Source organism: Bos javanicus, chromosome 27 (assembly GCF_032452875.1).
Source record: "Bos javanicus breed banteng chromosome 27, ARS-OSU_banteng_1.0, whole genome shotgun sequence".
In the NCBI taxonomy this organism is placed as follows: Eukaryota; Metazoa; Chordata; class Mammalia; order Artiodactyla; family Bovidae; genus Bos; species Bos javanicus.
The window spans coordinates 13,641,071-13,664,235 of record NC_083894.1 but is presented as its reverse complement, the minus strand read 5'-3'; the positions used below and the strand labels follow the sequence as shown (position 1 = coordinate 13,664,235).

Here is a 23,165-nt window from a genome sequence, read left to right as displayed (position 1 = left end):
TGTGCACACATACTTATATGTTTCTCAGAGGAAGTTTTTGGCAGCCAGGAACACATGTACATATACATCAAATTGATATAAAATTTATGAAATAAATTTGTATGTGTCTATGTACATCAGGTATTTAACAGGAGTTGGGTTTCACCAGTGTAGCAAAAATTGAAAAGGAGTTATTTTTAATCTTATAGTTTACATTTTTTAAATATTTAGAAACTTTCATTAGAAAGAATCTGTTATTAAAAAAAGTAAAAAAAAAAAAAGAATATTATAGTATACATATTAGCTTGGGTCCAACACACAAACTGGTTAAATAAAATAAATTGTTGTTTTTTTCCTAGACAGTATATTTGTACTGCTGACAGAAGTTGCTGAGCAAAACAATATTAGAAAACCAGTTTAATAATATATATAACCATGAACTCTAACATTTGAAAAGCAAGGTTTTCCAATTACTAGAATTACTGAAAACAGCACAAGTCACCAAAGGACTTTTAAAATGGTAACAAGAAGTTAGGTCATTAAAACAGAATTCAGGCATCTGACCTAAGTTTTTTCTTAAAAAGTTTTCTTAAAAGTTTTTTTTTTGACGAGATCCAGTTAAGAGAGACAGACAGACAGACAGAACTCTGAGGGTATTTTATTTTTTACTTTTTACATATAAAGTTAAATAAAATGAACTATTTTTTTTCTTAAGATTGGAAGACTATTGTTTAGTTTTGTTTTTTTTCAACAATAAACATAATGAATAAAAACCTTAGATCATTTCTAACAAACAGGAAATGGACTAGCTGAATTTTAAAATAAAAAATAGCCAGTCCCTGTTTAGGTAGTCACATGCATGATCCCACAGTTCCCCAGTCATTGGCCAAATAATATTTCTCAGACAGTAGACTTCACAGGGCTGCAGAATTTTTAAAAACTTGATCCAGGCTCTGTGACCGTGGTGAACATTTCTTATAAACAACAGTCAGGGCTATGAGCTGGAGGAGAGTGGCATGTAGTTTTTCACGCCACATTTTCTAACTCCTTTGAATTAAATTTTTGATTAAAGGATCCAAGATGTTTTGATTAACTTCAGAGGAACAGAACGTCACTTGAGCTTCAGAAGACTGAGGTTTCTTTCTGAGGTTCCCTTTTTTATTCCATCTAATCAATTTTTCATTAGGGTGAAGGTGTTTATCAGCGTTTAGCACACTTGCTTTGAGCAAGGTGTGTCAATCTTTGTAATGAACTTATTAATTAGAGTTAATTTAATTGAAGTGGAATTGAAGGGCTAATTAATGGACAAACTGCTGCTGGAGAGAGAGGAGAGCTCTGTTGCTTTCAAACCTATAAACTTTCTGATGGAAATAATTCATTTCTTCTCTTTTAGCAGCTTAACCAAATGTTTCTTCAGGTGTAAAACCTACTCTCATATTGAATTTAGATCTCTGAAGGTCATTTCCACAACAACAATAGAGGCAGCTGGTAGTGCTCTGCTTTAGAATTCAATAGGTTAGAAATTCGAAATGCTACTGCTTTTAAGTCACGAATGTAGATTAACAAAGGTGTTTTCCTAAACTTTCAATGAGAACTGTGCGATATGCAGACTAATTGGAGGCACATGAATCCAGATGTTTTCACAGGATAGCCCTATGTGTGTTTGAGACCTCTACTAACAATTCTAAGTAAGTTTTCTGTCTTTCGGCAGCTAATAGTAAAGTTTAATAAAGTTTTGCTCTGTGCTTAACTACTTTCTCCCAAAGAAGTATATTGTGTTTATTAGTCAACTCTCTATATTGAGAATTTAATAAGTGTGCATTTTGCATTAAGGATTTAAAGATGAACAGGATGAAGACCTTCACTCTATGTCTAAACAGTCAGATATACAAGTAAAATTAGATTTTAAGCTAGCAAAATAGTAACAGCAGTATGAAAAAAATCAGTCTAAATATGTAAAATAATGATATGTAATTTTGGCAGCCAGTTTAATTTTTTAACTAACACTGATATCTTTTTGGCTATTCATAACAATACCATTTTTACCATTTTATGAAGAAGATCAAATTACTTTTTGAGCTATTTAATATTAATTACAAACCATCCTTTATAAAATAATCCTGGTAATGTATTAAATAAGTTTACATGAAACAAAAACGGGGCCATTGTTTTGTTCCTTTCCAACTTGGAAAACTGTGGGAAACAAATTAGAATGACAATATTTCAAACAAATATTATTTTATAACTAGTATTATTATGCCTATTTCACCAATGGAGGCAGAGAGGCCTGAATCAAGTAGCTTTATACAAGTAATTGTATCTATAAACTTTAATTGGATTTTTACATTTTTTAGTATAGAAGCTGAAAATGTAAATAAAAACCCTAAAGAAAGAGCTAAATGCCTATATTGCTCTTGTAATTATATTTTTTTAAAGTGGAGGACAAAATGAGCTAACATGTTTTTGAAAATAATGCCATGCATCCATGCTTTGATAAACCTTGGTTGGTGATGATTTTTTAAAACTCATTACTGAGACATTCAAGGTCCTCTGCAAGTCAGCCCCCAATTTAGGTTTTTTCACTCTTATGTATCCTATACACCTTGCCCGCTCTGACAGTCATGAATCGTCTAACCAAATTCTCTGGCTCACCAAGCTCTCTGAATCAACTCGCGTGTCTATGAGGCAGTGACGGGCATATTATAGACACTGTCTGCCTTCACAAGACTAGGGAAGCAGAGGACAAGGAGGGAAGGAAGAAAGACTGAAGGAAGGAAAGGAGAGGGGAAGGGAAAGGGGAAGAAAAGAAAGAAGGAAAAAGAAAGAGAGAGCAAGAAAGAAAACTCCTAAGTTGCTCCTTTAACTAGGATATCTACTTATGAGTTCAACAGAAGTTTTCCATCAATACCACAAATTAACCTATATAAGACTTTCTCTAGTTTGGGCTTCTGAGTCAATTTGTAACAGGTGAAGAGTGGTCGGTGACTCTTTCATGCCAATATTGACTCCTAGGGCAGCACACACGTTACCCAAGTTCCTCAAAAATGCCAGGAAAAGAGAGTTCAGAGCTCATGCTCTTAAGTACTTTCTACTACTGTTCCCCTAGTCAAAAAATATTCCCTCAACCTCCACACTAACTGCAATCTTGAAAAGAAGGAAAGAAATATTAAAAATCTTGTAAACTTTCAATATGCATCAAGGCAGGATCTAAATATTCACTGAATTTAGCGCATTAGTCCATGTAACACTCAATAGAATATTAAACTGGAGCGTATTGGTTTCTAAGTATTTCATGTGTGTTTATCTTATCTCCCCAATGAAACTATAATCTTCATTCCAGTATTCTTGCCTGGAAAAATTCCCTGGACAGAGAAGCTTGGTGGGCTACGGTCCATGGGATTGCAGAGAGTCAGACACGACTGAGGGACTGAGCACACAGATTAGAATAGCTTCTATCCATATTGTGTGACTAGGGAATGGTCACAGAATTAATTCATGGGTTGCAAAAGGCAATAAAAAAGTAGAACAGACTTGAGAGAAAGTATCACTATACATCACTTTGTAAAGCTCTCATTTCAGTGATGTGAGTAAATGCACACTAAGGTATATGAGCTCACAATGTAAAAATATATTTAAGACCACAGGTCATTTAGGTCATGGTCAAAACCTTGAAAGCCACTATTCTAGAGGGCAGGAATGATTGATTATTCTTTAATCCCTTTGGGGCCTGTCACAAAGCCATGCACAGAGTTGGTGCATAAAAACATGACTGACTGAATAAAATTACTACTTGCCATTTCTATTATAATCATACAGTGGCAATTAAAAACTCAGTGTTGAACTATTACGTACACCATAATATCTATATGTGTATACTCTTTATTGTGATCATATTAAAAGTCTTCTGTTGTCACATAATTTTTTAATTGAGGTTTCTGTTTATGAGATAATGTGTGTTAATCTCCAAGTTGCACATAGGCCTTCAGAGTTAAGAATAAAGAGAGCTTTATTGAACTGAAATATTTTTTTCTTTACAATAATACTAAAGGAGAAATTTTTTTAATACTAAAGGAGAAATTTTAATGACAGATGATGAAGCCTGTTTCTTTCCATATTAAAAGAGAACAAATCTCATTACTTTTAACATTTCTTTCTATAAATGGTTACTTTAATAAAACCTATATTAAGTGTAATAAGAGTGTTTTAAAAATTATTGGGCTGGTCAAAAAGTTCCTTTGGGTTTTTCTGTAAGACGCTATGGAAAAATCTGAATGAACTTTTCGGCCAACCTAATAAAGTATGGTAACCTTTGCGTGTGTGTGCTCAGTCATGTCTGACTCTTTGCAACTCCATGGACTGTAGCCCACCAGGCTCCTCTGTTCCTGGGATTTTTCAGGCAAGCATGTTGGAGTGGGTTGCCATTTCCTCGTCCAGGGGATCTTCCCAACTAAGGGATCGAACTTTTGTCTCTTGGGTCCCCTGCATCGGCAGGTGGATTCTCTAACACTGCGTCACCGGGAAAGCCCATGGTAAACTTTAGCTAAACAATACTAAGCACTCAAATGTATGAAGCTCACCGTTGGAGCAGTCTGGGCCAGTCCAATTAGGGTCACAAGTACAGGAGCCACTTTCTTGAAGATATGTTCCATGGCCAGAGCACTGGTCTGGACACATGGTCTTGAGTATTTCACAGTTGTTACCACCCCATCCAGGATTGCAGTGACATTCCCCATGGATACACACACCGTGATTAGAACATCCAGGGTCTAGACAGTCAGCTAGTGGAAAGAAAAGAGAACCAATTTACCATTAAATCTAGAAGATATACACAGTACATACAGAACAAAGAATTAAATCCCAATTTACCTGAATATTTTGGCTACTCAGATATTTACCTACCATTTGCAAGAACTTGTTTCTGAAAATGCAGAGAATTTATGCAATAAAGCATTAAGAGACATGCCATTTAGGTAATGGAGACTCTTACAAGGATTTGTAATTCTCACTTCTGCTTTTGAGAGGACCGCTTTCCACTCTGCCCAATCAGAGAGTAATAAGTATTGGCTTCACTATAACAAAATCTGAATTAGCTGGCCCAATCCATAACCACTGAATACTGACAGCTGTGTGGGACCCTCACATGTTTGAGAAATAAATGAGTTGCATACCCTCTATTCTTCTTAATTCACTTTAATGTGCTTTAGATGACGAGATTTAATTTAGCAATTTGACTCAATAAAACTTTACACTTGTAGGGTCAATGGCCTGAAAATTTAATTCCAGAGACTTAATTGCATTACTTTGTGTGTGCAGATCAATAAAATCAATTTGATTGAAGAACGGAAATGGTGCTTTTCTGCTTTTTGAAAAAACTAGCTCAAATGCACTTTATAGTATTATATCTTAACTATCATCATTATATACAGTTATGGAGCAAACCCATGATGTATCTTTTCCCATCAGTCTATTATATTCAATATTCACCTTTCTAGAGATACCAAATGCTAACAGATTTAGGGGCTAGCATCAAGGTGAAAAATGGCAAAAAATAAATAAACAGTCCACTGTTGGTTCCAAGACACAAGTTTTTTCTTATTTTCTCAGAGTGGAAAAAAAAATTATTCACACAATTGAGAAAGAGCAAAGGGACTCCTTGGTATTTTTTCTTTTTATTAGGTAAAATGTTCATGAAGCAACGCCTCCATGAATATGGAAATCAAAATTACCTTCAGAAGGAGGCATATAAAAAGATTCATTGCTAAACTAAAGATTACACATATCACCTGTTTTTTCTTTATGAATATCTTAGAATAGACTTTGGCAAATATTGACATGTTTACCTTCTTCGCAATTTTCTCCTTTGTATCCGGAGTTGCAAGCACAAGAGCCCATGATGCAAATCCCACGGCCCCCGCACTGCGGGTCGATGCACTGCGTCGTGGGCACATCGCATTCTGTGCCCTTCCAGCCGCTGAAACACAGGCAACGGCCCTTGGAGTACTGGCCGTTGCCACTACACAGCACCGGACAGGCTGCTGCGAAATAAAACATGGCAGGAGAATCATCAGCCGCGTTTCCCATCGAGATTCGCTCAAAGCAGCAGCATGTTGTTAGAACAAGAGGTACGCCATTTCTTCACCCCCCGCCCCCCCACCTTCTTTCCTGTCTTGGGAGTTTCCTGAATGACTCGTGTTTCTACAGCTTATTTATCTTGGCTTAAGAAAAGAATCTACGTCGCATACCTCTTGAACAATCCGGACCCAGAAATCCTGGAAAACAATGGCAGGTTCCAGAAACGCACTCTCCATTTCCATGGCAATTTCTGGGACATTCCACCACAGACTCTGAAGAAAAGAAAAAGAAGTGATCCTTGCTGTGCACCCTGCCTCCTGTGCGAGGCAAACGGTGTCACTTTGATCATTTTAGCTACATCTTGAAGGAAGTATGGCTGGCTGGCTCCATAACCCCAGAAAGGATTCATTTATACCAGACTGTGTATGTGCTAGGTCGCTTCAGTCATGTCTGACTCTTTGTGACCCAATGGACTGTAGCCTGCCAGGCTCCTCTGTCCATGGGATTCTCTAGGCAAGAGGACTGGAGTGGGTTGCTGTGGGGAAAGAGCACGTAGCCAAGATGGTGAAAGTCGAGCTCTCAGGCCCTCTCGCCCCGCATCCTGTAAAGAATGACTTTGTATGGTTATGTAATAGCTGAGATCACTTATAGCACTGAGCTTGCATATCACATTGCACCTGCTTGGCCATGGGCCACTTTGGTTCTGTAAATGTATACAAGCCCCACCTGAGAAACCCCTTTTGCTGCTGCATCAATCTGGAGAGAATAAACATGTCTGCAGTTCCTACAGCTCCTGGAGTTTTCTTCCAGCTTCCCTGCTCGTGCCTTACCTACCCTGGGTTCAGCGAACAGTGTGGGAAGTGAGACAGTTGCCATTTCCTACTCCAGGGGGATCTTCCTGACCCGGGGACTGAACTTGAGTCTCCTCCACTGGTAGGCACATTCTTGACAACTAAGCCACCTGCGTCTCTGATGTCTCCTTCAGTGGCAGGCAAGTTATCACCAGCGCCACCTGGGAAGCCCCTAATACCAGATTATTCGAACAGTAAAGCAAAACACTGCTAATTTCAAACACAGGTGTTTTTAACTGTTTTTGTGATACACTCTCCTCCTCCAAGCTACTTTCGAATAACTCTTTCAGTGCTTCATGGTTTGTCATATATTCATAAACAAACAATTTAAAAAATAACTTCTCATAATTACTTCAGGCTCTAACATCCCAGGACTCACTCAGGACTGGGGAAGGTAATTTAGTTTCTATTTAACACAGCATTGAGGCTGGACGCCTGGAAGTGATACCTGGAAGATGGTCCTTACCTATCACAATGGTGTTGAAGGACACCTGCTCTGCATTCTTCCCATCATTATAAAAAGCCAGATGCCAGATTCCGGAATCCAAGTACTGGATAAAGCCGGCCTCGTGGAGACTGACGGACCTCGCCTGCCGCCCAGCTCTTTCGGACTCCAGCAGGTTCCGCTGCTCTCTTGCGATCAACCTGCTGCCATCTAGGAGCTCCACAAAGTCATACTGAGGACGAGGACAAGGAAGACTGTTTAGCAGTCGGAAATACTGCAATGGCAGGAAAACGTTCCTGACGGACAGGTCTTCTAGGTATTGTATTTACAAGGGTGATGGAGATTACTGCCTGCATTCCGTTGTTCTATTTAACATCACGGACCATTTCTTCCCTTAATTCTATTTAATTCTTCCGACTGATGAAAAGTTTGTGAGTGTAAGCTATAGAGAACAGACCTGGGGTTTGCCAAGGGGCAGGGTGGGGGAGGGATGGAGTGGGCGTTTGAGAGTGCCGGGTGCAAACCATTGTATGTAGGATGGATAAATAAGGTTTTACTGTACAGCACAGGGAAATATACTCACCGTCTCACAATAACATGGAAAAGAATGTATGTATAACTGAATCCTTTTGCTGTACAGCAGAAATTAATAAAATGTTGTTTAATCAACTATACTTCAATAAACTATAAATTTTTTTTTTTTTTTTTTACAAAATTTGTGAGTCTAGGCAATTTGGGGCTATGACCATAAACCTCCATCATTTTTACTTAGACATTAAATGATCTCTTAAGGTTTTCTCCTTATTAATACTTAAGTAGTAACCACTGCTACTGAATACTTATTCTGTGCCAGGATTATTTTTGATCATCATTAGCAACATTTCTAGGAAGATGTTATTGTTTACACTTTAAAGATGAGGGAAACTGAAACCCGAGACGCCTGAGCAGGGTCAGACAGCTGGTCAGTGGTGCAGGTGGTTTGTGAACTGCAGTGAGCTTTGCTCCAAAGCTTGGGCTGTTTCTACTACCTGACTCCACACCTCTCTCTGACCCTGATATGACCACTGCAAGCACCATGGAGAAAGCCAGCGTGGAGTTGTACTTAGTTGCAGTTAGATTAAAAACATATAATAAGATGCCTTTACATCTTTGATTGGCTCTTCTGTCCATGGAATTTTCCTGGCAAGAATACTGGAGTGGGTTGCCACTTCCTTTTCCAGAGGGGTTCTGAAAGGATGAGCCAATTATTATCATGAAGTCAATCATCATTAAACAATATTTATTCTAGTAAGATTAATCATGAACACTGGGCAGCTGGAAGAATTTAACCAGAGAATTCAAAGGTAATTTTTAAAAAATGTGATGTGGCTGGTAATAGTGGGATAATATTTTGTGGTCAGAGATAATTCAGCGAATTTGGAAGACACTGCAAAGACTTTTCCAACACAGTTTTAATAAACTTGTTCAACAATAGTTTCTTAAAAGTAATTATTCAGTGTCTATAGACTCTTACCCAGTTTCACTTTATTCCTGAGGTATGTACTGATGGTGAAAAGTACACCACAGCGCTATCTATAGAAATCATTAATGTCAGAGCCCTGCACGTGTGAATCACTAATATTCTAATTTCTGATAGATTTCTTAAATGGAATTTCATCAGAGGTCTACTTAAGGAAAACTTATTTATAATGAATCCCTTAATACAATCAAATTGGAAAAAAAATCAGTTGTTGGGATTCAGAGAATCACAGTTTAATTCTTTGCCACTGTACATAGACCTTTTCCTGTTACTACTGGACAGAATTTAGAATATCTAATTCAGCTTCCAACATACTAAATATTAAATTTAAGTATAAAAGCATTTTTTGTTATTGTGCAGTCGAACTATACTATAATATCATTCAGCTGTGAGGAATGCAGAAAAAGCAATAATGTGATTAGCATTCAAACTTTTTTTTTTTTTTTTTATATCTTACAAGGATGAAGATAATGACTGGTGTGGACACTTGAACTACAAAAATTTCACTGGAATTATATTCCAAAATTATCAGAGGAAATTAACTCAGCAGTTCTGAATGGTGCCTCTGTCTCAAATAAACCATTCATTTTCTTATCAGTTTTAAATAGTTGCATGAGCATGGCAAAAAGGCCAGAAAAAGTTTCTTTTGATGGTCCCACTGCATATAAACATTTTTCTCCCCTAGCATAAACACAGTAACTGAAAAAGTGAAAAAGAGGAAATTTTGAATTTTGGTAGGTCTTTCAGGCCCTGTGAAGTGTCACCTTTTATCACAGAAATCATCATTTTGCATCACACTTTGAACAGTAAACTAAGGCTGGAGTGGTAGGCATGATGCTTGTGGTGAGGAGTAGCTGATTGTTGTGGAGTAAGTATCTACCCAGCTCTAGGCTCTTCCCTGGGGACGTTTCACACACAACTTCAGGAGGATATTCAAATACCTAAAGATAGGTTCCCTATTTAATACTACAGTCATTGCTACAAAAAAGAAGCAAGTTATATGGAATAGAAATTTAGTAACCTTTGTTCTTTGGGTGTACTGTAATGACTTAAGGGCAAACCTGAGTTTTGTTCTGTAATACCTATTCATAAGATTCTTATGGATTTTTTGTGCAGCAAGTCTTAGAATCCTGTTATTTTTAGGACAAAATTCAGTCTCACCACATTGGGGGAGCGATCATGAGACAAAGCTTATACTGAATGTATTTTGATGGTTCGTTACTGAACAGATTATCCTTATTCTTAACACAGTTCAGCTACTAAAATTATGAGAACTCAGAATCTATGAATACCTAACTGTGCTCTAAACTTTTTGATGGTGATTTAGTCTCACTGTAAACACAGAGGAGGAAGCGATTTTAGAGATCACCTGATTCAACTCATTCATTTTATAGACAGACAGTGAGTCACCAGGAAATTAGATCTGTTCAAGGTCACAAGGTCAAAAAGTGGCGACCCAGGTTTCTGACTCCCACTCTAAAACAGCTTCATGCAAATGCACTCAAAGGATACAGTATGCTATTAACTGTATAAAGCGTTAAATTGCTTCCTTAGGCTTCTAACTGTCCAGGAGAATGAATCGGGCATCAGGGGGAAGAAAGTCAATTGATTCCTTGGCAACAGTCACACGGACAGTTTTATAACGGGTCACAAAGACTTTCAAAACTCAAGTGATTATTCTGAATGGTTGGCCAATTTTAATTATTTCGGGCTGATTTATTTAACGTTCCCCAGAAACAGAGAAATGTTCAATTTGGGCTGCTTCATAGCGTATTTCATGTTTAAACACTGAACTCGGAAACAGCTGTTTGCTCTGCTGATCCTGAATAAACCGGAGGCAGGAACTCTAATAACTGTGGAGCTTAAGAAAATGCATAACCTACTTAAACACATACATTGTGGTAGAAAAGAAAAGTGAATATCACGTATATTGTGTTTAAATACCAGAAGAATTATAAGAAAACCTGAACTACACCTTTTATTCCCTAGTCTTTTATGGTATATATAACTTGCAAAAAGTCAATTCTAAATCTTTAAATAAACCTTTAACGTGCTCAATGCATTAATTTTTTCCTTGAAATTAATCTATGGAATTTACAGGTTACAAGCTTGCTATTGTACTTAGAGGTATGTTTCTTGAGTTATAAAAATAATTTAATCACACATGATTCTAATGGAAAAAAGTTTTTTTTTTTTTTCTATTTCACTGGAATATTGTTTACTAAATGTAATCTATTTGCTATAACTGAAGTCATGGACAGCCACTTCTACTTAAGAAAAGGTTGTCATTACATCTTAGTTAGTATCACCTGTAACATGAACTACAGTCAGATGTAACTATAATCTAAAATTTATAATTGGACCCTACCTAGTACATAATAAGAGGTATTTTGATATGAGAGCATTAAAGGCATTAGTCTAACAATGTAGATATGAAAAATGTTAACTCAGAAAAATGAATACATGAAAGTATGGCATTCAAAAAATTCAGTTGTATGAATTATATATGTATATGAAACTTTTTTAATCCAGGACATTAGAGAAAGCGTGTTCAAATTTTTCTTACTCATCTTTTTTTAAAAACTGTTTTTATTAGTATATGGATCAATTTTTCTTATAGTTTATATTCTGAGATTATAGAAAAAGCATTTCTCAGAAATTTACATAATATAAAGCATCTGGTCTTCATTTAATACATCAAATTAGTCAGCATGAAATTCCATGGGCAAATAACTGATTTTCAGGCATAACTTTAAGCTCATCTAATTGCCCATTTTAATTAACCATCTATCACATTTTTGGAATTCCTGTTTTGGGAAAAAGTCTAGGCTCCAGTTTTGTGGTAGGTAATTTACATAATTTCTCAGACGTAATAGAATATCTTTAAACCACAATTTCCAATTTACATTCCATGAGTCAGTACTGGATCATGAAAAGGTCTTTAGGATTATTAATCTGCGACAGTTGTGAAATGATTTTCATGAAAGCAAACTGACTTTAAAGTTCTTTGCACCTATAATATAGGAGTATTTGAATTGTTTTAAATAATGTGATCATCCTTGATGATCTATGAAAGCCCTTTTGCCTCTGTATTTTAGTGTTTATCATATATAGATGAGGAATTGTGGCTTAGTTGATAAAAGTTCATATTATATAACTGTTTATGGTCCCATAATTTCTTTACAAAGAGTAAATCTGACAAAGTAAAAACTATGTATTTTCAACAGAATGAACACATGTTTGGGATGAAATTGTCATGTATTTATTACATGAAAGTTGTGTGATCTTTGGAAATGATCACAGAATTGTTCTAAAACACTTGGAAAATCCATGATGTTTTACTGCCTAGATGATGTTCAATATTCATCAGGTTACTCACAAATTCTGTACATTTTAATCAATCAATAGTGATTAAAGCGAATCAGAAAGAAAGAGCTGTTCTTCATACTAATTCAAAAGTCTCAAGATAAGTGTCACCTACAGTCACAACTCTTCGCTGTAACACATCAATAAAAAAGTGGTCAAAGAGTTAAACCGGTGCACTTAAGAAATGGAATGACTTTAAAAATGCAAACTAGCGGTTTTCAATTTATTGGTAATAGAACCTACCTGAGTGTGAGAGGGTGGTAAGCCTTTTCGGCCATATACTCCAATCAAGGCATCTTTCTGAAGAGAGATGTTGAATTTAAGAAACTGTGGCTGATCTATAAAGAGTTGTGATCTCCAGAAGATACCAGGAGGAACCTCTTGAATTGCTCTTCGGCCAATATCAAGTTCTCCAGAATCTATGGTATTATTTTCCTGTGTAAATCCACCTAATTTTCCTGAATGTAAGAGATTCATTGAAAAAGAAGGGAAAATTAAAAAGAAACAGAACCAAAACTAAAACAGCCTTCTGACTTTCCAAAACTTTTTTTCACTGAAATGCTCAGAAATTTCATTTCCTTCTGATAAATGAAATGCTCTTCTTTATTTCTAATTTTCCCTTTAAAAGGTTTTTCTCTGTTAAGATATTCTTCAAGTAATCCTGATTTAGCATGTTCTTTAAGATATTTAAGTCAAAATCCTTTTACTTTCCCCCAAGGTACACCTATTACTGCAACTGTTTTCACACTTACAGTCTTTCTTGATCATTTGAAACGTAATTATCTTACAAATTATATGTGGTGTTATTTCTTGGGAGAGATTAAGTCTGGTACTTATCAGTCATTCTAAACATACCATAACCCTGCGAAGTGTAAATTAAGGCAGAATGGATTATGAAGATTTCCAAATCAATCAAATTCAAAATTCAGATAACTGCAAGTAGTTGTAAATTCTTTTAATGACAGAAGAGAGTCTTCTATCTACAAAGAACTCTTAATTTACCATTGAGTTCATTTTGGAGCATTTACTAGGGACACAGAATTGCAGGTATTAAGAAGAAACATAAACTAGAAAACAGATTCTTAGAGATTATGGACTTTGGCTTTGATGGCTTCTGTCATCAAGCAAGTAATTACCTGGTTGGAAAGACGACACCTACAAACTAATACATGACTATCTTAAGCAACGTATGGTTAAGGGTCAGAGCAAAGTGATATCACGGAAGGCTGGAGCTGGAAAGATGCCACAGAGGGGCAGGCACTGAGTTCGACTTCGTAGGACAAGTAGGATAAGGTTTCTGAGTAGAGGTAAACTTTGTAATTAAAAACATGCAATGGAACTGAACATGTGTTAGGACAATGGTAATCAGAGAGATCCATTTGGCTAGAAAAGAAGCCTAGAAAACTTGTCCTGGAGTCAGACAAACTGGAGTCTGAACCCTGACTCTACTGGCTAACTAGCTATGTGACCTGAAGGTGTATACTAAGCTTCTGATTCTAAATCTCACCTGTAAAAGTAACCATGCAATCACAGGACTCCTCTAAGCTTTACATGAGGTATTCTATATAAAGCACTTGGCTCTCAGAAGATATCAAATGAATGGAAGACATCAATGGATTTGTCATGGGAGAAATAGAAAATAAAACTGGAAAAGCAAAAATGGTATCAGATGGTGGAGGCCCCTGAATGCCAGGTTAAAGAATTTGGTCTTCTCATATTCGTGGATTTTTTATTTTCGGTTCTATCAAACGGCATTATTACATCCCTTTTCCAGAAGTAGATATATATGTGTTTTGTGTGTGTGTGTGTGTGTCTGTGTGTGCAAGGAGATCAAACCAGTCAATCCTGAATATTCATTGGAAGGACCGATGCTGAAAATGAAGCTCCAATACTTTGGCCACATGATGTGAAGAGCTGACTCATTAGAAAAGGCTCTGATTCTGGGAAAGATCTGAAGGCAGGAGGAGAAGGGGACAGAGGATGAGATGGTTGGATGGCATCACTGACTCAATGGACATGAGTTTGAGCAAGCTCTGGGAGATGGTGAGGGACAGGGAAGCCTGGTGTGCTGCAGTCCATGTGATTGCAAAGAGTCAGACATGAGGGAGTGACTGAACAACAACAATGTGTGTGTGTATATATAAGCGTTGTGTTACTATGCATACAATTCATGGCACATTTTAAAAATAGACACTTGTAGAGCACAGGGAACTCTGCTCAATGTTATGTAGCAGCCTGGATGAAGGGGAGTTTGCGGAGAATGGATATATACATATCCCCCAAAAAAAGTATATATAAAAAAAAAGTCAGTATTTTCATGTCAAAAAATTTCAAAAAAACCCAGATACTTGAAATCAGAGAAGGCAATGGCACCCCACTCCAGTGCTCTTGCCTGAAGAATCCCATGGACGGGGGAGTCTGGTAGGCTGCAGTCCATGGGGTCACTAAGAGTTAGACACGACTGAGCGACTTGGAGAAGGAAATGGCAATCCACTCCAGTGTTCTTGCCTGGAGAATCGCAGGGACGGGGGAGCCTGGTGGGCTGCCGTCTATGGGGTCACACAGAGTCGGACACGACTGAAGTGACTTAGCAGCAGCAGCATGTACTTGAAATAGATTTAATATGGGTAAATTACACTTCAATGCCACAAAGGCAGATTTTTGTTCCTATGTCTTGTGTGTGTGTGTGTGTGTGTGCACACGCGCGCGTGCATGTGAGACCAGGAAAAACTGAATTCAAGATTAGTCATGAAGGCACCTTTCTACCACAAAAATTTTAGGTAGATATCCAGGTCATGGCCATTAGGGTCTAGAGTAACAACAAATTACACTTATGGACGAGTATGAAGTCTGAGGGAAAGTGTGTTACTAGTAAGTGCTGGGATTCTTTTCTACCTGGACTATTGCATCCTACAATGATACATGATCATCAGGTCAAAGGACAGCTACAGCTAAACAGAGATCCATGGAAGGTTTTGAAAAGGTGAAAGGTGACACAAAGTCATTATCTCAAGGCATTAAAGTGCAGTCGTGTGGGAAGCCTAGAAGTGGAGAAATAATGAGAATACAGTTGTAATAACCCAGGTAGGTAGCAGGAGGGGGCTGTACAAGAAAGCTTAATAAAAAGTCATTATTAACAGTCTCACTTCCTCTCTTTTTTTTCCTGATGTCCACACTCATGGCAATTAACAGTCCTCCACCTGCCACGTCTATTTTTGTTGAACTAATTTACCAATATAAAATGCTTTGGAAAATAAAAGTTCAAAATTGGGTCACAGTGATCACTGTAATTTTTCATGTATCAACTCACAGACTATCAACTGTGCATCACTTACTGAATTTTAAAATATTTATCTTATGCTATTAATATTCATTTTAGCAAAACTAGAATATATAGATAAAAGGATAAAAAATATAGCCCTACACCCAGAGATTATTTTTGCTTGCTAGCGAACTAAACATCCTTATTTATAGAAAATTTTAAATACCTGAGATCAATGTCTGCTTTTCATTTTGGAAGCTTTTGCACAAGAACCTACCTTTGTCATAAAATAGTTTTTACTGAAAAGATTAAGGAGGGGGGAAGAGGGAATTAACCTTTAGTGAGAATCTGCAACATGCTAGGTGGTTTCATCTATATTATGTGTTTTAAATTTCAAAACAACTCTGTGAGATTGATACTATTTTGAGATGAGGAATTTAAGGCTCAGAGAAGTAAATTATAACCCAAAGGGAGGGTTGAGTCAAGGTTCAAATAGAAGTCTGCATAATTCCAAAACTATGTGTCTTATAGTATATAAGACTATATAACCCATGCTTTTTATTAAAAACAAATACTTATTTCAAGTTATTAGGTTTTAAATTTATCTGTCTATTCCATATAAAATCAGGTATGTTAGCCCACTAAAAGACACCAGAGAAACTGCTTAGCTTTCAGTTTTAGGACATAAAATTGTACTTATTTTTATTGGGAGGGAATGATAGGCTTTGTGTGCCATGGTTACTATGACCTAATATTGTTCATATTATATGTGTTAATTGCTCAGTCATGTCTAACTCTTTGTGACCCTATGGACTGTAGCCTGCCAGGCTCCTCTGTCCTCTGTAAGTTTTCCAAAAATTAAGACAGTAATCCTTTTGAATATCTAGTATTAATGATAATACTACAATCTATTAAGTCCTTAAAGGGAAACATCACATACGCCCACACACAGAATATAAATTTATGACTTTTTATCAACCTGAACACACATATTCACTTTTAATTTAGTCAACTTTTCTTCACTTCTAACGTGTTAAATACAACTTATTGTATACTTATTACATGCCAGACACTGTTCTAAGTTTTTGACATCTACTCTTTTATTCACTGTTGATAAAGTGAAAGTGAAGTCGCTCAGTCGTGTTCGACTCTTTGTGACCCCGTGGACTGTAGCCCACCAGGCTCCTCTGTCCACGGGATTTTCCAGGCAGGAATATTGGAGTGGGTTGCCACTCCCTTCTCCCGGGAATCTTCCAGACCTAGGGATTGAACCTGGGTCTCCTGCATTGGAGGAGGCATATTCTTTACTGCCTGAACCACCAGGGAAAATTCTTTGTATTATAATTTATTATAAATTGCTAATAAGTTTTGGTTGATTTCTACATATACTATTTTTTAAAATACTGAGTAGAGTAGTAGTCCTTTATCCCACTAAGATCTGTTAGTACACATATTTATACATGAGATTATTCATATTTAGACTCATTCATTATATTCATAGATTTCTAACTCTATTATTATACATTATTGCCATTAACAAGTTCTATTGTTACTATCTGAAGCTTATGTGATTTACTCTGTTCTCTGGTCTCGATCCTATCTACTGCTGCTAGAAATGGCTTGTAGATGTTTTAACAGTGTACCCATGCTTTGAGAGCTGGTCAGCATTAGCTGGTGCTAATCCCAGAACTGTTTTCCAGAACATCATCTCTGCCCAAGGGCATTAGCTTTGGAAACAGTAACCAAGTTCTGATTTCTAGGGTTTCAGGTTTTGCTTTATTGCTTTCTCTATATCCTGATTTTGAGGTGTTAAAATCTTTCTCACTGCAATGATGTGTGTACCCACTTCTGGGTCGAGAAGTGTATCTACTTATACAGTTAGCCCCATAGTTAATTTAACAGGTGGCTCTTTTTCAGAAAGAAGGTTATTTTTAATTGTAATACAAAAGAACCAAGGTTGAGTGGATGTGCTTGAATGGGGGCAACAGTAGCTCTGATCACTGTTTCTTTTTTGTCTACCTGTAATGGAAAATCTTGCTAGAATCTCAGAGTTTCAGTGCCCTTGGAGGTTATTTGGTCCAGGATTCTTCAAACAAGAGTAGTTCATACCCCTATGGAACACGAGGAGTTTTCAATGTAGGAAAAAGGGGTACATTATTTTGTGCGAATTAATTTCTAAAACCTTAACAATTCCCATATTTAGACTGCCATTACAACAGAAAGGCATACTTCTCACATATCCAGAATCTTTCTTTGATACACTCTCTTCGAACATAAAGTTTCCAGTGTGTCAAACAGGCAAAATTGAAAGTATTTTTGTTGATAAACATTCTTTAACCAAGACAGCATAAACCCAAGGAAGGGCTCTTTTGTTTTTCCTGCCATACATGTATTTCTAGCAAAGGCAAAATGCAATGAAGTTAAGAAATGGACTATTTAAGACTGCTGGCAGGTTTTAAAATCTGATGCATCAAGAGGGAGAGAGAAATCTTCGTTTTGTGCCCCTGTCACCCACTCACCCACTGTCTATGAATGCTTTTCATCTGCAGAAGAGTTTTGTGATTGCAAAGAGAACTTCAATAAAGTAAGAAGTATTCAAGGCAATGATGCCTTATTTAATCCAATTGTCAAACTCCTGGCAAGGCTCTGAGTTTTATCCATCTCTCTACTGCCTGACTAGCATAGGAATTCTGAGCTGAGATGGTTGTGACAAAATTTATATTAATTTATTTGAACTGAAACAAACAAGCCAGACTTTTTATGGAAGAAAGTTAAGTTTGATTTTATTGAAAACTAGCTCTACCAGTAAATTAAATAGTGAGTATTTCCCATATATTTGATTAGCTCATATTTGATGAGCTAATTAGTGATACTGATAGTGTATGATAAAAGCATTCAAAAGAAATTATAACAAAGGTAAATGGAAATGAACAATGGTTCCATTTTCCACTCCATTCTGTATATATCAGATAAAATAAAGTGCCACTAAGTAAAAGAATAAGAGATATAATTAGTGGTAAGCCTTGGTGAAGCCTTCTCTGGTGTACTCCAAGAAAATTGAGAAACTGGATTGATTTGGAAAACTGCGTAAAGAATCTTTTTGAAATCAGGTAGCTGCCAATTCTTTGCTTTCAATAAAACTGAAGAAGAAATGTGGTGGAATTGACACTTGTAGACCACTAAATCAGAGAAGGCGATGGCACCCCACTCCAGTACTCTTGCCTGCAAAATCCCATGGATGGACGAGCCTGGTAGGCTGCAGGCCATGGGGTCGCTAAGGGTCGGACATGACTGAGCAACTTCCCTTTCACTTTTCACTTTCATGCATTGGAGAAGGAAATGCCAACCCACTCCAGTGTTCTTGCCTGGAGAATCCCAGGGACGGGGGAGCCTGGTGGGCTGCTGTCTATGGGGTCGCACAGAGTTGGACATGACTGAAGTGACTTAGCAGCTTAGCAGCAGACCACTAAATATACTTTTCGGAAATAGATCACTATGTGATTTTTAACAAAGGACTAACAAGGACTTTGAATAATTGAATGAGACATCTTCCTAAAACTATTCTTCCATTTCCATCTGCTTATTTTGTAGGGAGAGTTCTTATGTTTATACTTATAAAAAAGGAAAAACAGGAATAGAATTGATATTGAAACTTGCTTTGCTCTTGTAATAAGTAATATTCATCAGTGAATATATAAACTGTCTGAAAAGTCTCCATCTCATTCAGAGAGGTATTTTCTAATACATTTTCACGTTTTATATTTAATAATTATCAAAATGCTTAACATTATGTATATAATAATTAGGTTAATTTCAGCCAAATATGTACAACTGATAAATGGAAACAAAATTCAGTATAGAATAAAACAGATTTTTAAAAAAACACTCAAGAGTACTATAGTTGCAGGAAATACAACTCAAATTAGTGTACATATTTTAGACACACAAGAACAAAATAGTTTTAAGATCACTGATCTAGCTTATCCTATGAAATGTGTTCATTTTTAAGTGCCTATCCATGTCTATCTGCTTTAAATTATTACACTATTTAGAATCTAGGATTTATTTTGAATTGAGATCTCAAAATGTCTCTTTCCTAAAAGGTAGATGCCGACCTGACCCTCTCACTATAATCAGTGATGCACAGAGAAAAGGACATCACAGATTTCTCTCTGCTTAAATCCATGGAACTGGCCGCTAATATTAGTGCAACATTCCTGCTAAAAAGCCTCTATCTGAATGTCAGGAGACTAGAGTTTTGTGAAGGTGCTTTGTCTTTTTAAATTCTGCACTGTTGCTTTTCAAGTCATGGCCCTCCTCTCATTCGGCCAGGTCAAGCGTGGTCATTGCTGTTAGCATTTTCAAATGCTCTTTATTGATTGTAAACACACCTGGAAGTCAGCGTGCCATTGACACCATTTGATAAACTTGTAAATACTTGGACAACCTTTTCCTCTGAAGCTCGTCAGTCCTCCCAGATAAAAGCCTGGAAACAGATGTCTTTCATCATGTCCTGAATTCCAGAAAACTTTGGCTTCAGAGGAAATGAAAGGAGGGCTGGTTTTAGTGCTCACCATCCTCCCTTACTGAGATCACTCCATCCTTAAGCCCCCAGAGTCTGAACCTGGGAACGATCACAGGAAATACTAAGGCGGTCTGTAGGTTTTACCAAGAGAAAAAGGAGGAAAGATGGAGGAAAAAAAAACAGACAGGGCAACAGACTGCCCTGTAGTTATTCTAAACTCAAAGCATGTGGGTTAGGAATCAAACCAATTAAAGCCTTCACAGTTAGAGTGAGATGTACCACATCTTCAAACACAATAAAGTATCATCTTGAAGGTTTTTTCCCCCCATCCTGTCCTGTTGTGCCTCAACGTGGGATCCACGAGCTGTCTTTTCACCTGCTAACTGTGATTTTTCCTTTCATCAGAAAGTGTGTGTCACAACAGTCTTAATGTCTTAAAATACGGTTGTCAGAGTGTGAAAACATAAAGAGGCTGAGTGCACATAGCTATTGTTATTCCTCTCCTTCTTATGTGATTCCCAGTTTATATAGAAACACATCAGTAAAGTGGCATTTCTCAGATAACTCCACTAAATAAAGGACTTTGTACTCTGAGATATTTTATGAATAATAGTTTATAACCCCCAGATATCATAAGGACAAAACAGAGTAGTACTTAAAAATCCTATCGGTAATTTAGGGGGTTTGGTATCTGTTTGAGAATTACTCTATGACATCAGAAAACCACTCAGAGTTAAAAAATACTACTCTTTGGGGTCATAGATATTATGAGCTTGCTGCCTGCACATCATGTGAGTGAACTGGCCTATACTGATTAAAATGAAAAGCAGAAAATACATCCAACTCTGAAGGTCTAACAATTGTCAAGGAAGGTAAATGATAATAAATATCATCTTAGGTCCCACAGAGGCACTAATAATTAAGGCATCAGGAAGCAAGGTTGGGCATTTATAGACAATCAATAGCCCACCCTCCAATTCTATGACCTAACCTTGGATTTATACTCTGACTTTGAGATCTCTGAGAGAAAATATCTTTTTATAAACAACCACATGCCATAACTTAACATTATGTATACAGAGTGTTACATCACAAGCTAAGTGAATTAAAACTTTACCTTGCAAATGTAGTTTAATGGACAAAATCAATGTAGCATCTAATTAAGGAGCTATTATACATGCAACACCATAAATACTATATGCAATATTGAAGAAAACTCAATACCCTTGAAGCACTGTTAGCCCCATTTCTTCAATTCATAGGCAATTTTTAACTTGCTCTAAAATCTAATTCTTTGAAATTGGCTTGTATTTGAGAAAATTCATACATGACGAACAATAATGTAAAACTTAAAAGCAATCTGAACCTTTTTTTGTTTAAAGAGGATGAATCACATAGTTTTCAATTTGTCCTCATACAAAAGGGGTTTTTAATTATTTGCTGCATGCAACATGATATTAGTTTCTGATGTATAACGACTTGATAACTATATATATTGTAAAACAATTACCACAATATGTCTAACATAGTCACAACTTTTTCTGTATGTGATGAGAATATTTAAGATCTACTTTTTCACGACTTTCAAATATATGAGACAAGTGGAGGAAGGGAAGGTAGCCACCCATCTGGGGACTGACCCCAGAGACTGTCTCTGCCCTGTCTCACTTCCCACAGAGGTTAGGGGGTAATGCCTGGGCACAACGTCCCATGTGCCCCTCTGTGCCTGCTTGTGTGAATATACACACTATGCCTCCATCGCTGAGTCGGTCAGTTCCTGGCAGGGCCCCTACTCAACAGCACTGTGTGGGATGGGGCAGGAGGGCTGGGCTAAGGAGACCCTGAGAAGGAAGCCCCAGCTATGGGACTGCAGGAAGGAGAGAGTGGGGGCCCCCCACCTCATCCTCATGGTGACTAACTAAAGTCACCGTGTTGTATATTATATCCCATGACTTATGTATTTTAAAACTGAAGTTTCTATAAAAGAGTTTTTTTTTACTTGGAGAAGTCATTTGCCAGAGTTACACTAACCAAAACTGATGGCCTTCATTTTGTCTTATATTAATGTGCTATGCTCAGACACTCAGTCATGTCCGACTCTGTGTGACCCCATGGACTGTAGCCCGCCAGGCTTCTCTGTCCATGGGATTCTCCAGGCAAGAATACTGGAGTGGGTTGCCATTTCCTTCTCCAGGGGATCTTCCTGATCCAAGGATCAAATTTGCATCTCCTGCATTGGCAGGCAGATTCTTTACTGCCAAGCCATTGGGGGAAGCCCAATAAAACGTTAGGATGTATAAACAAATAAACAAAATGTGTACAATAAGCATTTTTCTTATTCTTACATTTCTTATGTAGGGTCTGTAAAAAGTACCCTACATGTGTGGTTAACAAGTGCTATTTGATCATTCACAGGAACCATCCACTTTAACAGACAGTCTAAATTTCAATCTATATAAACCCAAAATAAATACTTTTAATTTCTGTATAGTTACTGGATCTGTTCATATGTGTGTTATCAGTGCATTAAAGATTAAACAGTTGTTTAAAGTAATTATATTTCACTTAATTGAAACTTCCCACCAACAGTTTTAATTAGGCCAGCTTTTCTTCACTCCTCTAATCCACTGTGTGCTAATTTCCACTGTCACTGCCATCAACCATTAGATTATAGTTTATTTGAAATATATAGCACTTGGTATCAAACACTCTGCACAGGGGCAGCGGTGGTGGTATTATTATTACTGTGAAAATCGAACATTTAGAAATGTCTTCTAAAATCCCTCAGCCTCCCTAAGAAAGAAGAGGGCTGAATATACAGCACTTGGTATTAAATACTCTATACAGGGGCAGGAGTGGTGGTATTTACCATTACTGTGAAAATCTAACATCTTCTAAAATCCATCAGCCTTCCTAAGAAGGAAGAGGGGGTCATGAAGTATTATTATTAAAACAGAAGATGGAAAAGCAAAGAACAAAAAAATATGGTAAAAGCACTAGTCACAGCCAGTGGGTACATGTAAAGTAGCAGCATATATAAAATACAAATAAATATACTATATAGATATATAATAGTTTCTTTTCAGTCTTGCAAAGAAATCAGCCAAGGAGGATGAAAATAACTGATGCCAAAGCAGAAGAAAAAT

General features: G+C 37.0%; 1 protein-coding gene across 1 annotated transcript in view; it reads right to left on the bottom strand.

Annotated features, from left to right (window-relative positions):
- TENM3 (teneurin transmembrane protein 3) overlaps positions 1–23,165 on the bottom strand; it is a 997,728-nt gene that overhangs the window by 115,440 nt on the left and 859,123 nt on the right. Inside the window, exons 10-14 of the mRNA XM_061404118.1 lie at positions 12,476–12,690; positions 7,369–7,579; positions 6,222–6,323; positions 5,820–6,014; positions 4,557–4,757 (exon numbers count right to left, since the gene is read on the bottom strand). Of these exons, the coding sequence (XP_061260102.1) occupies positions 4,557–4,757; positions 5,820–6,014; positions 6,222–6,323; positions 7,369–7,579; positions 12,476–12,690 (924 nt within the window). The remainder of the gene's footprint in view (positions 1–4,556; positions 4,758–5,819; positions 6,015–6,221; positions 6,324–7,368; positions 7,580–12,475; positions 12,691–23,165) is intronic.